Source organism: Callospermophilus lateralis, chromosome 14, assembly GCF_048772815.1.
Source record: "Callospermophilus lateralis isolate mCalLat2 chromosome 14, mCalLat2.hap1, whole genome shotgun sequence".
Lineage (NCBI taxonomy): Eukaryota > Metazoa > Chordata > Mammalia > Rodentia > Sciuridae > Callospermophilus > Callospermophilus lateralis.
In genome coordinates, this window is record NC_135318.1 from 22868940 (window position 1) to 22885690 (window position 16751).

At 40.0% G+C, this 16751-nt stretch overlaps 1 protein-coding gene across 2 annotated transcripts; it reads left to right on the top strand.

The window, feature by feature from the left end:
- The first annotated feature begins 1547 nt into the window (after positions 1 to 1547).
- Ypel5 (yippee like 5) lies at positions 1548 to 14935 on the top strand. 2 transcript variants are annotated; one of them, XM_076833276.2, is made up of 3 exons: positions 1548 to 1675; positions 11479 to 11645; positions 12954 to 14934. In XM_076833276.2, exons 2-3 carry the CDS (start codon positions 11505 to 11507, stop codon positions 13176 to 13178), a joined length of 366 nt encoding a protein of 121 aa, XP_076689391.1. In that variant the 5' UTR covers positions 1548 to 1675; positions 11479 to 11504; the 3' UTR covers positions 13179 to 14934. The 2 variants fall into 2 exon arrangements, with proteins under 2 accessions (XP_076689391.1, XP_076689392.1); XM_076833277.2 differs by lacking the exon at positions 1548 to 1675 and adding an exon at positions 2270 to 2756 and having other exon boundaries at positions 12954 to 14935.
- The last annotated feature ends 1816 nt before the right edge of the window (positions 14936 to 16751 follow it).

The following is a 16751-nucleotide window of genomic DNA, read 5'->3' on the forward strand; positions in this document are numbered from 1 at the left end:
ATGATTATATTCAGAAATAGTTGAATATTTTACCAATGAACAGGAGTGTTTATTACAGCAGTATTTTTAATAGTATGAGATTGAAGGTATATGTACATTAGTAAAAATATGTATTTTAGATGTTGTTATCTATGAAAACTGTAGAGAGACAAGGGTAAATATGTAGATAAAAGATACATATGACATGAAAGGATGGCCATAATATATTGTTAAGAAAAAAAATTAAATAAGAATAAGCACAATATGCTCTCATGCACATTCATTCTGGGGAGAATAGGAGGATATACATAAAGTTGTTAGCAGAGGACATGAAATGATGCAGTATGCACTTCCTCGGAAAAAGTGTTATTTTTATAATTAAAGCAAAATAAAAACAAAGGAGTAATGAGGAAAAAATAAAACCCTAAAATACATTTAAAACTGCTTTATCTCTTGGAAAACTCACTTATCCAACGATAACTAGTTTTTGTCTTTGATCTTCAAATATCTTTTTGTCAGAACTGAACGAAAATACTGGTGGATTTGGGGGTTGACAAGGAGTCAAGTGCTAGAATTTGCTTCAGAATCTTTATCTCACCAAGAACTTTAACACCTTGTAAATTAACCTCAAATGCTGGTCTGTACATTTTTTGAGAAAAAGGCATCACCAAAAAATTTTGCATTACTCTCAAAGTCAGCCAACAGATATGTAATTACCTGGGAAATTCGGTTGGGAAGCAAAACCTTCCATCTTAAGCACTGAAGTTTAAGGGAACAGCTACCCTTTTCAACAAACAAATCTCAGGCTCATGAAGTAGAAATCTAGTAGATAATTGAATTTGCTCAACTTTTTGAGACTCTCTTCCATTATCAAGCGAGTTGTAGTAAAGTTAAAAAAACCCTTTTCCATAGATGTTTCCAGGAGTTCCTATATGCTCAGATTCAAAGGATGTGGAGTTGTACATAGAGCATATCCCTCTGTAAAGGTGGTACGAAGAGGAAGTGGCCTTAAAGAAATGAATAACACAAGGAATTGTAGCCACCTGCTTTGTCTGGAAAACAGCCTGTTGTTTTCATTTGCCAACACTGGACCTCATTGGGCATCAGGAAGCTAGGCCTCAGCCGCCACCTGGTGACGCTGATGACGCGTGATGAGTCCCAGCTGCCGCAAATAGAAAGGCTGAGCCGACTCCTTTAAGAAGCTGACTCACGTGGATGCTGTGTTGTGTGCTCTCAGCTGGGAGAGGGGTGGATCCTCAGTCTCACCACATTGGCCACTTAGAGAGAGGGGGCAGAGCTAACCTCTTTGATTGGCTGTACGAGTCCGAGTCGTTGGACCAGGGGCGGGGCGATCTGCAGTGACCCAGCCCTCGATCTGCGGCTTCTGGGAGGGGTGGGCCATCAAGTGAAGAGGAGCAGGAGTGGGGGAGGGTGAGTTGGTGAAGGGGCGGGGCCCAGCGGAAGGGGCTGGGTACCAGGGGGAGGGGCGGGGCCTAGAAATGAAGGGCGTTCTGGGCCAACCCGGAGAGCCAGCCGCAGGGGGGGCGGAGTTACACCGGGTGATTGACGCTGAGGCCCAACCAGGGAGAGGCGGGGCCAAGGCCGGCCTAAACCTGGAGACTCGGGAGGCTGAGGGGCTTCGTCCCAGCTGAAGAGCGAAGAGCCGCTGGCAGCGCGGATCTCACCGCCGCTCAGGGTGAGTGCTGCGGAAGGGACTGAGCTTGGGGCCTGAAGAGTCCCTCCAAGCCTGGAGGCTTTGAAACCCTCGGAGAACGGCCCCAGGGCGGGGGCCGAGACAGGAAGTGCCTCTTCATCGCTGTGCGCGTCCCGGGGTCCCGGTGCTGCCACCCCCGACCCCTCAAGGAGGGCCTCGGCGCTGGGCTGCGGGGCGGGGCGGGCCGGACCGTTCCTCTTTGTGAGGCCCAGGCGCCTCCGCCTCCAACGGCCCGCCCCCGCCGCGCAGCTGGGCGACCGGCTAGACTATATCAGCCGCGACCCCTCCGCGCGCCCGCACCCCCGTTCGCCCTCGCCTTGGGAGCCTAACGCCGCGCCCTCCACGAGTCCGCCTCAGAGGCCCGCACGCACCACCAGACTCCCCGCGCCCTCCGAGGATGGTGTGTCCCGCGACTACACCCCCACTCCGCCCGCCACCGCCTGGGCCGCCCCGCCCCCACCGGGCCGCCGTGCCCGCCGCAGCGTCGGGGGCGCGCCCGGGCTCCGTGCCGGGGTCGGCCCTGTGGGCCTGCGCTCCGGGCCGCCTCCCACCCCGCCCGACGTGGAGGCTGAGCTCAGCGCTGGGTTGTCCCGACCATGGTGACGCCGCAGAGCGTCCTGGCCCGGGAAGCGCCCTTCGCTTGGCCCGTGGGGCTTTGCCCACGTCGGGCGGGGTTGGCGCCTGTTTTCTGCCCCGCGGCGTGAGCGCCCGCCTCCCCTACCCCCCTGTCCTGCAGGTCCCTGGGCGTGGGGTGACTGCTGGGCAGCCTGCCGGTGCTGCAGGCCCGGAGAGCCCGCGCCCGCCCAGCTGTTCGGCCTGTGTTTGTTGTGCCGGAGGAGGCCCCGCTGCCGCCGCGCTCGCCGCCCTGTGCCTCCGGATTGGCTGTCGGTATCACGTGGCTGCGATCAGCTGGGCCCGCTGGCGGTGGGGGCCCGACAGGTCTTAAGCTGCAGCCGGCGGAGCCCACCCGGAGTAGTGTCTCGGGGTCAGCAGCCTTCCTGCCTCTCGCTGGTGGGAGGATAGGCGGCCTTCTGCACCCCCCTTTTTCTTCACCCCTGCGCGGGTAGGTAGTATTAACATCAACGGGAGTGGGAAACTAAAATACTACAAAGATCTATTTAATCCTGACACCTACTAATCCTTTCAAGGGAGAGTCAAGGAAGGTATACAGCTCATTTATTTTTAAACTTTTTCTGTTTACAGAGCCCCATTGGTAATTCGAGGATTTTTATTCCAGGTCTCTTTGATACATGGAAAACCTGAAGTAACCTCAGGTTAACCTTGTGTTTTGGGAAAGTTAATAGACTTACTGGTGAAGTAACTGGGGTAATAGGATATAGGCACTTGCATAGCAACATATAAAGGGTTGCAGCTGCATTCCAACAAAGAGGAAGCAAAAGGCATGCAGTATTTCCAGGATACATACTTGTACCAGATGTGAAATGCTTTGGTGGATTTTTTTTCCTGAAAGTTTATTGCATAGTTGTACTGGATTAGGTAAGAAGGAAATTACAAAGAATTTGGTCTTGACACAAGCCTGCAATTTACCAAAAAGTCAGACAAATGAAATTGAGTAACGATACAAAGTTAAATATTAGTACTAAGTGTGAAATGGGTATTATGAGAGTTCAAAATAGAGCTGTGAGAAATGAGAAGGAGGAAATAAGGAAGTAAAGCAGCATTCTGAAGTAGATTGGTGTTGATGATTAGACCTAGAAAATGAAGAGGCTTTGAGTTGCAACTGGGCAGATGCTCTTGGAGTGAAAATAGACCTGGAGCATTTATAGCTAGCAGCAAAGCAGAACTATGAAATTTGGCACACAAAATATTTTCCATATATCCCTGTTACTTTCTGGGTATGTAAGCTTTGGGCTACTAGGAATACTAGGTGGAATGTACACTCTTTTGAAAGAACTGTATTTTTTTTTTTTTACACCTCATTACATCAAATACAGACTTAAAAGATTTTTATCTCTGTAACCATCTTATCCTTAGGAAAGGAATAAGATGAAATCTCAATTATTTATACAAGGAAATTAAGTAAATTGGGATTAATATTAACTTTCCCCTGCAAAGTTCAGCCTGGTGCAGTAGCATAATCCTGTAGTCCCAGCCACTTGATAGACTGAGGCAAGGGGGTCACTTAAGCCTACAGGTTTCGAGAACAGATTGGGCAACATAGTGAGACTCTTTTCTGTCCCCTATTTAAGTAGAAGGAAGAAAGAAGCAGGTTTAGTAACAGTAAAAGTAAAAGGAAATAAGGCCAAAAATTCTGTTGAAAAAAAATTAAGCGATTCTACCCTCCCAAAAACGGTGTATGAAATATAAAGATAGGTCTGAATATATTCATAAGATGTTTGTGGCCATAAAATCTTTTTAGGTTTTATAGTTAATAGCTATGTAAACCCATATTAATTTTCCTGATAATCCTGTGTGTAATGTAGGAAATAAACCTTGTTAGATATGAATGTGCTATATTTGACACCTGAATCAGGAAACCAGACAGTTAAATTATACTCTGGTCCAACCAATTAGAAGCTTTTTGTATTGCATCCAACAAATGAGAGATCATGAATTTGCCTTGCCAGGAGGTTTTGGGGGAGATTACCAACTCAGATTGTTTGCTGACTCATGACTTGCTGAGTTATATGACTGGTCTTATTTTCTAAAGATGATTAAGCAGTCAGTATTTTAGAAATATAATAAACTTGGAAATTGCTTAACAAAACAATCGCTTCCCCCCAATAAAAAAACAATTTTAGGAGGGAAGAACAAAAACATGCTTAGTAATTACTGTCAAATGAAGACCTGGTCCCTCAAGCAGGACATAATTTGACACAGCAAAGTAAACTGATCCAGTATTTGCAAGAGGATAACATGGCTTTTTTGTGTCCCTGAAATCTTGTCTTGAAAAATATTTTGTACAAAAACTAGAAAACTGATTTTATGGTTTTAAACTATTTTCACATGTAACTTTTCAATAGAATTTAATTACAAATCAGTATGAAAATGGTGGAATTGCAGTAGGATTAAGTGTTTACTATAGTAATTAACCCAGCACTGTTAGAAGTTCTTTGAGTTTTATTCCTTGTTTTAAAGAGGAGACTGAAACCAGATATAAAACACACTTCCTCATGATTCCATTTTATCAGAATAATTGCAAAAGAGGAATGGAAGATCATATTTCTTTAACCCTTTCTGTACTAGGCTCCTTCTTCTGAGGTTCCCTGCTGCAGAGTATTCTAATTGCCTTTGTCTCTCTTGATACCTTGGAAAATCCCCTCTGGCCTGTCCAATAGTGGAGTTTGGTGGAGTGTGTATTCCTTGGAAATGTCCCCAGGAGTTAATTCCTTTACTAAGGAAAGGTCTGTGAACTGGGTGTTTTTCCATTAGAAAGTCCTATGAGATGCAAATAGATACCTATTGTTCTCCCTGATATTTTTAGAGCTGGGAAATAGTGCCATCTTTGGCTAATTCCACTTGCCAGTGTTGAAATGAAACTGGATTATTAATTATAAGGAGAGCAGTTACCTATTTTAAGACCTAGAATTGTGACACTAAGAATTTGAGATGCTTCAGAATGTTTCTAGCTTTCCTCCTGCTGGTAATTTCTATTATCATTGCTGTAATTAATAGAAGGTGAAGCTACTTAATTATTACTGTTTCATATTTTTTATAAGCCTTGCTTTTCTCATCTGTGATAGTGGGAAGTTGGAATGGGATATGTTGAAGAAGGTGATCCAGTTTTACTGACCTTTATTTAGCATTCACTGTGTGCCAGTCACTGTTCTTATGATATGGTATTTCTATTTAATTCAGTCAGTGAGAGATGGATATTGTTATCTTCATTTTATAGATGAGGTAGCAGAGGGTAATTTGCCCAGGATTGACAAACTATTAAGGAGAGCTGAGATGAACCCAGGGAGTCTGATTTCAGAGTTCAAGTACCTACCTAGGCTATAATAAGTCCCTGGGGTAGAAAGAGAAGTAGCAACAGCTGGGTATACATTATTTATTTGTGTAATCTTTATGTAGTTGATCTGCAACTAGCTGAACTGGTTATAAAAATTAAGGATTTTAGCTAGAAATCTAGGAAGAAAAGAGGAGTGGGATTAAAATGATCTTGTCAGATTTTCCTGTTGATCCTTAAAACCCGACTGCTAGCCAAGTTTCCGATTTTCTGGGGAAGGACTGCTGCCTCAAATGAAAAGCTTTTTCACTATCACTGTATTTTTAAGCAGGGCAAACTTGTTTCTCTAAGGAATGAGGTAGTGAATATTTTGAATTTTCAAATCTGCAAGTTTATGTAACAGCTACTTAGACTGTCATTGTACTGAAAAGGGGCAAGTATAAACAAATGGGTGTTGCTTTATTCCAAAAAAGTTTTGACTACTGATGTTTTCGTTTTTGATACCAGGGATTGAACCCAAAGGTACTTTACCACTGAACCACATCCCCAAACCTTTTTTTTTTTTTTTTGAGGCAGAGTCTTGCTAAGTTGCTGAGGCTGGCTTAGAACTTGTGATCCTCCTGCCCCAGCCTCTTACAGGTGTCCACCACCATGCTCAGCTAATATTCGAATTTCAGGTAATATTCATGTGTCACAAAATACTCTCAATGTTTCTTTTTCACCCATTTAATTTTTAGTCTGTGGGCTGTAAATGGGTTTGTCCCACAAGTCTTAGTTTACTGACCCCTGCTTTTAAAGAATACTTAGCAATGAGCCAGACTAAAAAGAAGACATTATGCTTCATTTGCTAGTGTAGATAAAAAAGATACCATGGATTTTTTTAGAAAATTGCTTTATTGATCTGGAAACAGATTAGGAAATTATGTAATCCATCATATTGAATTTTTAAATTAATGCATTTACAGAGGCTTTGTTTTTCATGGATTCCTAAAAGATAAAAATCTTTATTTCTCTCCTTCAGATTCTGTAGTTTTAAAAAAAATTATCTTTTTAATATTTTTAGTTGTAATTGGACACAATACCTTTATTTGTTTGTTTATTTTTATGTGGTGCTGAGAATCAAACCCAGCACCTCGCATGCGCTAGGCGAGCGATCTGCCACTGAGCCACAACCCCAGCCCCTTAAAAAAGTATTTTAAAAGGCAGAGATCCTAAAATGTGATTGTTTCGCCAGGATCTTCTGATATAATAAATTGGAAATTCATTATTGAAATCTGGTCTATGAATTTCATTTATATTTTCATCCTGGCCCCTGGTTCAGGTAATTTTAGACAGACTAATAAGAAGCCTCTAGTTAAACAATCAAGTTTGGAACTTTTCTTATTTCAGCCATTTTAGGATTTTTATAACCTGGAACTTTGAAAAATGAGTACCAAAGAGAGCTTACCTAAATTATCTGGGAAAGGTTTCCATAAACCTGGAAGTTCAACACTGATAGGTAGCAGAGTGTGCACTTGTATTACTGTGAGACCCCGTAAGGTGCTTCAGATTCAACAGAGGACATTGGTCATCTGTTTTGTACTGAAGATGGAACCCATGGGCACTTTACCACTGAGCCACATCCCCAGCCCTTTTTATTTTTTGAGGCAGGGTATTGCTAAGTTACTGAGACTGGCCCCAACTTGTGATCCTCCTGCTTCAGCCTCCTGAGTTACTGGGATTATAGGTGCACTACTGTGTTTAGCAGCAGTCACTTTTTGATATGTTTTAGAACTGTGGCTGAAGAGATTTGAGATTCCAATAAGTTAAGGCAAGTGATTAGCATACTGGGAAATATTTTAGATGTAAAAATAATCACAGGAAGCAGGTCAATGGTTGCTAGTGTGGGGGTGGTGGTGTCAGGAATTAGCTATAGATTGGTTTGTGGGAATTTTATGGGGATGATGGAAATATTTGAAGGGCAGTTTATGGTGTTGTCACACAACTTTATAAATTTACTAAAGATCATTAAATTGTATGCTTATAGTAAGATTTTTTTGGATATAATATTCCTTGATACAGGAGTTTGGGGTTTTGTGTGTGCGTGTGCGCCTGCGCGCACGAACCTGTGCTTTTTTGTGGGGCTAGTGATCAAACCCAGGGCCTCTTGCATGTTAGGCAGATAATCTGTTGCTGAGCTACATCCCCAGCCCAATATCTTATCCCATCAGAAAAAGTTTAAAAGTTTATGGGGAGTGGTCTCTGAGTTTTGAGAAAAGGGTGACTGAAGCACATGCCTCTGACTTTATTTGGTAGCACTAGTTCAGCATGAATGTAGTAGCACCTGTGAATGTATGTTAAACACTTGACCTTGAAATTTTATCTAGTTGGGATCAGAGTTTAAATGAAGACAGTTATGAGGGGAAAGGAGGAAATCCAAAAGTGTTTTCAGAAGTAATGTCAATTTTGAGTTTTTTTCTTTATCTGTAAAAGTAGGGAAATAAGTATCAACTTTAAGAAATGTCAGAATTAATTGTGGCTTGTAACATACCAAGTGCCATGCCCTATACAGTGGAGATATCAAATAATTTATTAGATTTATAGCAGAGTTCAGTATATCATCCAGGCCCAGAGAAGCCTGATTCAAGTGTTGAATGTTAACTTTTTAATGACCCTACTCCTTAGTCTGTTCAGGCTGTTATAACCAAATACCACAAACTAGGTGACTTACCTAATAACAGAAATTTCTTACAGTTCTGGAGCCTGGGAAGTGGAAGTCCAGGATCAAAGGACCAGCAGATTTGGTGTCTGGTGGGGGCCTGTTGCCTAGTTGATTTCTGGTAACTTCTAGCCAAGTCCTCACATGGTGGGAAGGGAGAAGGGACAAGGCAGTTTCCCTGGACCTCGTTATAAGGCTGCTAACACCATTCATGAGGGTTCTGCCTTCATGACCTAAACATCCTCAAATTCCATTACATTGGTGCTTAGATTTCAACATACAGATTTTACAGGGAACAAACATTCAGATATAGCAGTGGAATTCTAATTGATGTCAGCTTCTTGAGAGTTTGAATAATGAGTCATTACTGGTTGATTTGTAACCCTGCAAGGCTAAGGCCTACCACCTGGAACCTAATGACCATGCAGAGACTCTTGTACTTCCTAAAGACCTTTGGTGCAAGGCTTGTTTTTCTTGCTTCTGGATTCCATGGCATCCTAGCTTTTTTTTTTTTTTTTTTTTTTTTGAGGGGGCAAATATAATTACATTTTACAGTTTTAAATACATATATAGTATTCTATAAATGGCAAGCAACCACAACTAGAATAGTATAACATAAGGTTCTGCCCAGATATTTTTGGTCTTGGTAATGAATCATATATAATTGAATTCAGTAAAAATAGACTAAAGCAGAGAAAACAAGGCATATTAAGTGTATTTATCCCCAGTACCAGCTGGTCACAGCTGTATTATAATTTTGAGCCAAAGATAGGATGGTGTAGGTAGAAGGTATAGAGAGAATTCTTTTGAAGTTCAGAACATTTATTTTCCCACAAAAATCTTATCTCCCATAGTCAGTCCAGAAAGTTATAGTTAGTACTGCATTATGGTTGAGATAAGTTACAATATGAATATGTTATTAAAAGTGTGAAGGAAAATTAGCTTTAAAATCTCACGTCCCAGAAATTGGAAGCTAAGTGACTGCACAAATACTGTAGAATGTAAGAACTATACTATCACAGTTGAGCCTCAAAACCTTGCTTTTGATTCCTTTCTTTTAATGATCAGTTAAGAAACATGACCAAAGTCAGCTCACAGGTTTTTTGAATGCTCCTTTTATATTGAGAGTCAAAAATCAAATGTTGGTACAAGGACGAAACAGGTGAACTGTGTAAAGCAGAATGGAGAATGAGCAGCAGGAGATAACTGAAGGGGCAGTGTTGCTCTAGTATAGTCGGGGATGCTAGAGGAGATAACTGTGTGGACACCCTATGTTGCTAGATCTCTCCATGGTTGAAAAGAACCAGAAGTACAGGCTCTTTTCCTAAATCTTAAATATCAGGACTCCATTTTTTTTTAAATGAAGAATAAAAACTGGAATGGCACAAATAAAATGTGTGTGTTTTGTTCACTGCTGGATTCCTGGGCTATCAAATGAGTTCATCCTACAGGGCTCTGACTTAGCAAATATTATGTTCTTAAGTATCCTGAAAAAGTAATGCTAGAATCTTGAAAGGCTATAAAGATAGGCAACGAGTATTATTACTTTTTGTTGCTCTTTTTGCAGAAGTGTAATCAGAAAATTATATACACCTTAAATCTGTGTGTGTGTCTGTATGTATTGAACTTATGATGCTTAACCATTGAACCATATCCCCTTTTTATATTTTATTTAGAGACAGGTCTTGCTGAGTTGCTTAGGGCCTCACTAAGTTGCTGAGGCTGGCTTTGAACTCAAGATCCTCCTGCCTCAGTCTCCTGAGCTGCTGTGATTACAGGCGTGCACCACCATGCCCGGCTTAAATTTGTTTTTGTGACTCTTGTTAATATACTGATTTTCCTTTGACTAGCTGGGGTTTTTTTAATGTTCCAAGCTTGGAGTAATTATATTCACTATCTTTTGTTCCTTATTAAATTTTCATATCCTAGTGATTAAGGGAAGTGATAATGTTGTTTATAACAGTGACACTTCTGATGACAGGACTGCCTAATGGTTCAGGAACTTTATAGATCTAAGAAGGAATGGAATTTGCTTTTTCGATTTATAATGATGTTCCCAAAACTTAAGATGACAGTGTTTTCTTAAAAATCCAGAAAGTCTATTTTTTCCCCACCATAGGGGCAGCTGTATCAGCTCTGCATGTCCTTTTAAAGATGTATATTATTAAATATTTAAAACACAAAATTAACTCCCTTAATTTTTGAAATATTGATGTTTGATTTTCCTAGTTTCAAAAGTTTGTTTCAAGTTTTATCTGTTGAGAGTTTTAGCACTTTGGGGATGTATTGAATATGTAAGATTTCTTAAGGATAAGCAAGTTATATAATAAGAAAGAAAGCATCTCTTATCTCCTTTTACCTTTTCTGTTCTGAGGCGTGACCTCAACCATTGTGGGTACCCATTTTGTGGGGAAGCCCAGGAGAGCAGTGGAAAAAGAGGTTTGTCTTTGAGTGGGGCAGGGCACTCCAGCTGATTTTTTTTTTTTTTTTTTTGTATTTAACAACTGTGTCACCTTTGGCCAGTTAATAACCTTTTTAGACTTGCTGTGGCTAATCTGTGAAGTGGGGGTGGTAACAGCCTGCCAAAGTTGTAACAATTTTGAAATAAGTACTTAGTGCAGTGTTCCTAGACTTGGGACAGAGACCTAACTGAAGTTAGTGCCATCGCTCCTATATAGTTACAGATGCACCCAGTGATCATAGACCCACTCACCTTATGCTCTCAAACTGGACTCCCCTTCTTGTTTTTAAATTGCCCTTTTTCCTACTCTTCCCCAGTCATCCCACACATACTCTACAGGTCTTTTCTCAGATTGCACATGCTTAGAATGTATCCTCAACACCTTTGCTGAACTTTTTTTTCATCTCTGTGTCAGTGCTTTGCAAGCATTCATTTTCTGAAATTCCCACTTAGTTCTTTTTTTTCCCTTATACCAGCCATTCCTTGGCCTTGCCTAAACAAGTGTATTTCCAAAGCCCTCTGCTTTGGAAATGTTCTAAGCTTGGAATATGCCTGTTTATTTGTTCAGTGTGTGAACTTTGGTCCATTTGTTCCGGGTCAGCTATTTTACACAGCAAGCACAGAAATTACATGAACATAAATGGTTCTCTGTGATACCCCCAAATAGTAATGTGTTTACTATAATGCATTTCTCATTCTTTTCCATTTGTTCCTAGGTTTTTTTAGAACTTCAGCTATCAAAATGGGCAGAATTTTCCTTGATCATATTGGTGGTACCCGTCTGTTTTCTTGTGCAAACTGTGACACAATCCTGACTAACCGCTCAGAACTCATCTCCACTCGGTTCACAGGTGCCACTGGTAGAGCATTTCTTTTTAACAAGGTTGGTGAAAAATGTTTCGTTCCTAAATGGACCCAGTGCACATATCTGACAGCAATACCAGAATACCCACTCAGAGCTCAGAGATACCAGGAAGATAGAGAATGAGAGCTGCAATCTATAGAAATTATTGCTTATTGATTTGTCTCTGATGGGACCTCTGAGAGGCATTACTAGAAGATTTTTAACCTTGGAAGTTTAAAGAATGTGTTATAAGAGGGATAGTCTTCATTTCTTCAGAAAGTCTCCAATATAAGAATTTGTTAGTGACTTCTGCATAGTTTGTGGAAGGAGGGGCCAAAATGCCTACTTTCATCCCCCATCTATCACTGATGTGTCCATGCCATGCTAAACTGTTGTAGCTTGGCAGTAAGAGTGAACAAGGATCATCTAACCAGCTCTTCTTGCTCCAACTCATGCTCACCAGTCCTCCTGAGTATGATTTGGTTTGTTACATGGGCCTGTGAACATTAAAGGCTTTTCCTGATTTGCAAATGTTTGTCCAATCTGCCTGCTTCTGAGATTACTGATTTGATCAGTTAATGTTAACATAGTACAGCATAGGTTTTGACATTCTGTGGCAGGCAAGTTTGCCTGTTTCCTGAATTTTAATGGAAATTTAATTGCCCCATTGTTTGTTTATTTGTTTAAATATGTCTGTTGCTGTTTTCATGCTATAATACCAGAGTTAAATAGTGTATTATATGTTCCTTTACAAAAAATTGAAGTGTAAAAGTATTATTGGATCTGCAGAATCATCTATCTTAGAACTCCATTGTGTTCATTGTCTTAAAACTCCATTGTCTTTGAAATCACTTGAAAACTGAATTGCAGTTTATGATTTTATAGTGGGCTTGGTCTGTCCTAGCCCATTTGTATATAAAATATATTTTCAGAAACACTTTTGACAAACTTTGATGGCATGTTCTTGGTGTAATAGTTTCTTTTACATTGAGTATCTTAATTTGCACTCATTGAATAGTGATTGGTAACAATTAGATCCAAACCTGTATTTCATGGTTCCAATTCCAGGACTCTTACTTCACTATGTCACAGAAATATAACTAACATATATAAAGAGCATGACTTGGGCTAGTGCAGTAATGCATGATTGCATTAGATGTTCAGTATACTGCAGTTTCCATATAATCACTTATATCAGCAACTTCTAAAACTAGAGAAGTTGTAGGTTTGACTAAAATAACAACTTCTATTTTCTGAAATTGTTATTGCACCAATCATAATATATGGCATGCTTATTTGGCAAATAACTTACATGCCTTTGCAATTTTGTTTTTACATGTTTCTTAGGTAGTTAACCTACAGTACAGTGAAGTTCAAGATCGGGTCATGCTCACTGGCCGCCACATGGTTCGGGATGTGAGCTGCAAAAACTGCAATAGCAAACTGGGATGGATCTATGAGTTTGCTACTGAAGACAGCCAGCGTTATAAGGAAGGCCGTGTGATCCTGGAACGTGCTCTAGTTCGAGAAAGTGAGGGCTTTGAGGAGCACGTACCATCTGATAACTCTTGAAGAAAAAGAGATAAATCCATCTTTTCCCAGGTCTCCTTCACTGAAAACAAAAATCTACTTACATACACTGTCACCTTAGCATCAGAGTCGGATTCATGAACTGCGGAACAAGAGGTTGTGAGAATCTAAGATGGAACCTTTCTTTTCTTTTCTTTTAATTTTTGTATTTTCCATCCAACAGCAGTGTGTAGAGAGAATATTATGCAGTTGCTGTTAATTTTTTTCCCTATGTTTACATCTTGAGGCAGAAGAGTCTCTGCAGCTAAATGGTAGGCTATGTGAGGAAAAAAAATCTGGGCTATTAGAGTGAAAAAGTGTGTTTTATGTAAATTTTGAATGGCGAATATGTCAAGAGCATGGTTTTTAAACTTATTTGGGCTTCATTTTAAAACTTTTTTTTTTTAAACCCAGTTATTTCACTTGATTTGCTAGCTTCAGAGAAGAGATCCGAATCTGTGCCCAGCGCTAAAGGCTCAGTGTTAGCATGGCTTGTGCTGGCCCGTGTGCCATATTCTTGTTGGAGATGAACCGTAGCACCAGAGCCCATTCTCCTTGTCAGTCTCGACCCAAAGATGTCACCATTCCTAGTTACTTGTCACCACATAACTGGTGTTGATTGGAACCTTTTTCTAAAATGGGGCAGAACTGCTTGGTTGTCTTTTTCCATGTAACTTAAGCATAGTAATATAAATAAAGTAATAGTTGGATGTTTTTGGTCCTGTGTTGCTTTTAAAAACCTTATAAAAGAAGAGAGTATTTGATAAGTAATTTTCATAGTGGTTAAGTGTTTCATTTCTTAAGTTAAATGGACTACTTATATTTGTGTAAATGAAAGCATACTGTTTTAAACCCACAGTATTGCATTTAGAAAACAGTTGAGCAAAATGTCAATGTGCATCCATGCAGAAAGCATTTAATCTGCATCTGTTTTAAAAGGAGGGGGAAATGAAGCAGTTTATCTAAAAATACTGCTTTCCAAAGCTTTACAGTATTTTTCAGCCGTTCCCTCTTCAGCTGTGCATTGATTTCAACAAGTCTGTAGAGCCTGCTAGTTTCATCAAAGGACTAGATCTCACAGTAGCATTATTTTTTTCAGATCTTCCCTTAGAAGTTTGGCTATTGAAATCAAAACTGCCCTTAAATAGAAAGTGATCAGATTTGACTCAGGGTGCTCTGTTAGCCCAAAATTTATGACATTACTAAGTATTGAAATGTGTTTCTTTATCCAAACTACTTCTAGAAAGTCTAAGTCCTTTGTTAGAATAAATGACATTAAAATTGGCTAATTATTCAAATGAGTGAATGAATGGATGTTTGCATGTTCAATTTCTAGGCCTTTGGAAAGGAAATTTACCTCAGTCAAATTAGCAAAATCTTTTTGTCATTTAGAGAAGTGACTTCTAAGTACAGTTAAGTTCCTCTTACTTGCCTTTGGGCTCTTGGTTAGAGGCATAGGTATCTGATTAAGTAGGTATAAGTTATAATGTTGCATTTGAAATAAGTGGTCACACATTCATTCTCTATCTTCAACATGAATTAAGTCTTCAGGCATTAATAAATAGCATTTCTTCCCATTGGTTTCCATCCTGGCCTTTGATGGTATGCAGATTCCTAGTGGCATGCCTTACCTACAGCACTATGTGCTTTTGCTGTCAAAATAAAGTATATTTTGTCTTGCATTGGTGCAATACTGCTACTTATTTTTCACTTATCCTGCCTACTCATCAACTTGACTTTTGTCTCTGAACACATACTTTTGAGTAGCTATCATTCGCTTGACAGTGTGACACTGTTAGTTAATTCTTCTTAATATATACCTGAAGACATTGAATTTGCTAGTTTAACTTCTTTGGGATCATTCTTCCTTAAGACACTAACTAAACTGTGATTTAATTTATAGGAAAAAATTAATTTGTTAGTAAGTAAGTCTAAATATCATATGCTAGGTTTTTAGGTGACTGGAAGCAATGAGCCTTCCTTTTATAAAACTTTATTTGCAAGAAATAGAAGATCCAATTGGATTGGAGAGCTTATAGGGAAGCAAATGTTCACTTAAGGTGAGAATACTGATTCTCACCTGCTTAAAAGACTGTGACTTAAGATGGATAAATACAAGAATTAGAAAAACTAGTTTTAAGGAGTGGAAAAGAGCATCTTATTTTTTAAAATAACATTAGGTATAAAATCTAAAGACCTATCTTCAGTGTTGACTAACTTACTGGCTTTGTGACTTGGGGAAGTCAACTTCTGAACCTTAGTTCTCCCAAGTTATGAACATGGAAGTAAGCCCTGTTATTTTTGTTGGAACCAAGTGAAATATGTCCAAAAACTCATTGAAGTATGGTGCAAACTATCTGGTCTTGGTAATCCTGAACAACTCTTCACAGTTTAATTTTGTTCTAAGTCAGTGAGTGACCAGAACACTTTCTGGATTTGACAAGTACTGCTAAACCTTTCAGCAAATTAGTGTATGAGGTCAGGCAGTTTGACGTGTTGCCATCTTGACCTTTGCCTTTGAGGCTATAATCCGTATTTTACGTTGCTTTCAAAATCTAGCTCCTATACTTCTACCATGGATACCATGGAACCATAGAAAGAAAGAGTGAAAGGTACATCGAACACGACCTCAATGGTAAAGTAAATAAGCACCATCTTTTCCCTGACAAGGTAACTCTAAGAAGCCTACAAGATTTTCACTGCTAACTACTGACCAGGGTTGCTTTTCAAACCTAGTGTTCTTTCTCCTGTTTGTCTCAGTCGACTCTTTCACACTATCACAGTAATTAGTCTAATTTTTAAAAGTCTCAAGATCTTGAGAAAAATGGTTTATATACATCATCTCATTTTAATCCTCTTCTGATTTGTCCTAAAAATAGCAAAGTTATCTCATCCCTGATTTAAAACAAAATGCAAAGGCAAATTTCATTTGGTAATCACCAAAAAAAAAAGTGTCCAGAGAAAATTTAAAAGGCAAACTTGGGTATCTGTGTCCCTGGATACTGACCTGAGTTTTCAGGGACCAACGCAGTTTGAAAAATCCCACAGGTGTGCCCCTGATCTAGGAGTTTGTTTCAACCCTTCTCCAGAATTTCACTCCTCTGCCACCAACTGTTGAGCCACCATGGCGTGAGCTGTCAGCCTCTGGACACACCTTCTCATCTGACTCACTACCTGTAGCCCCACCATTACTAAGAACTTGAAAATTCCTTGAGTTTTCTCTCCAGCTAAGCCATCTCCCTTTCCCCAGGTTCTGAGCCAGTTGGAAGTAAGGCATTTCGAAACCTGCTAGTCACTATGCCCAAAGGAATGAGAGCATTCTCATTCTGTTTTTGAATGAATCTCAGGTCCTATATTAGACTCCTTAGGGCAACAACAGACAGTTGTCTTCAAAGATTGAGAGGAGGGTATTTTTAAGATGAATAATAAGTGTTCAAGTCCTGCTGAAGTTTACACTGAAGAAAAATTATTTTCAATAATACAAAATCAGCCGGAGCCCATGCTACTACCACAGGAGCACCAGCCTGACCTGACCAGTCTGAAAAAAAGAATAACATGGGGCAAGTCTGCTCTTGT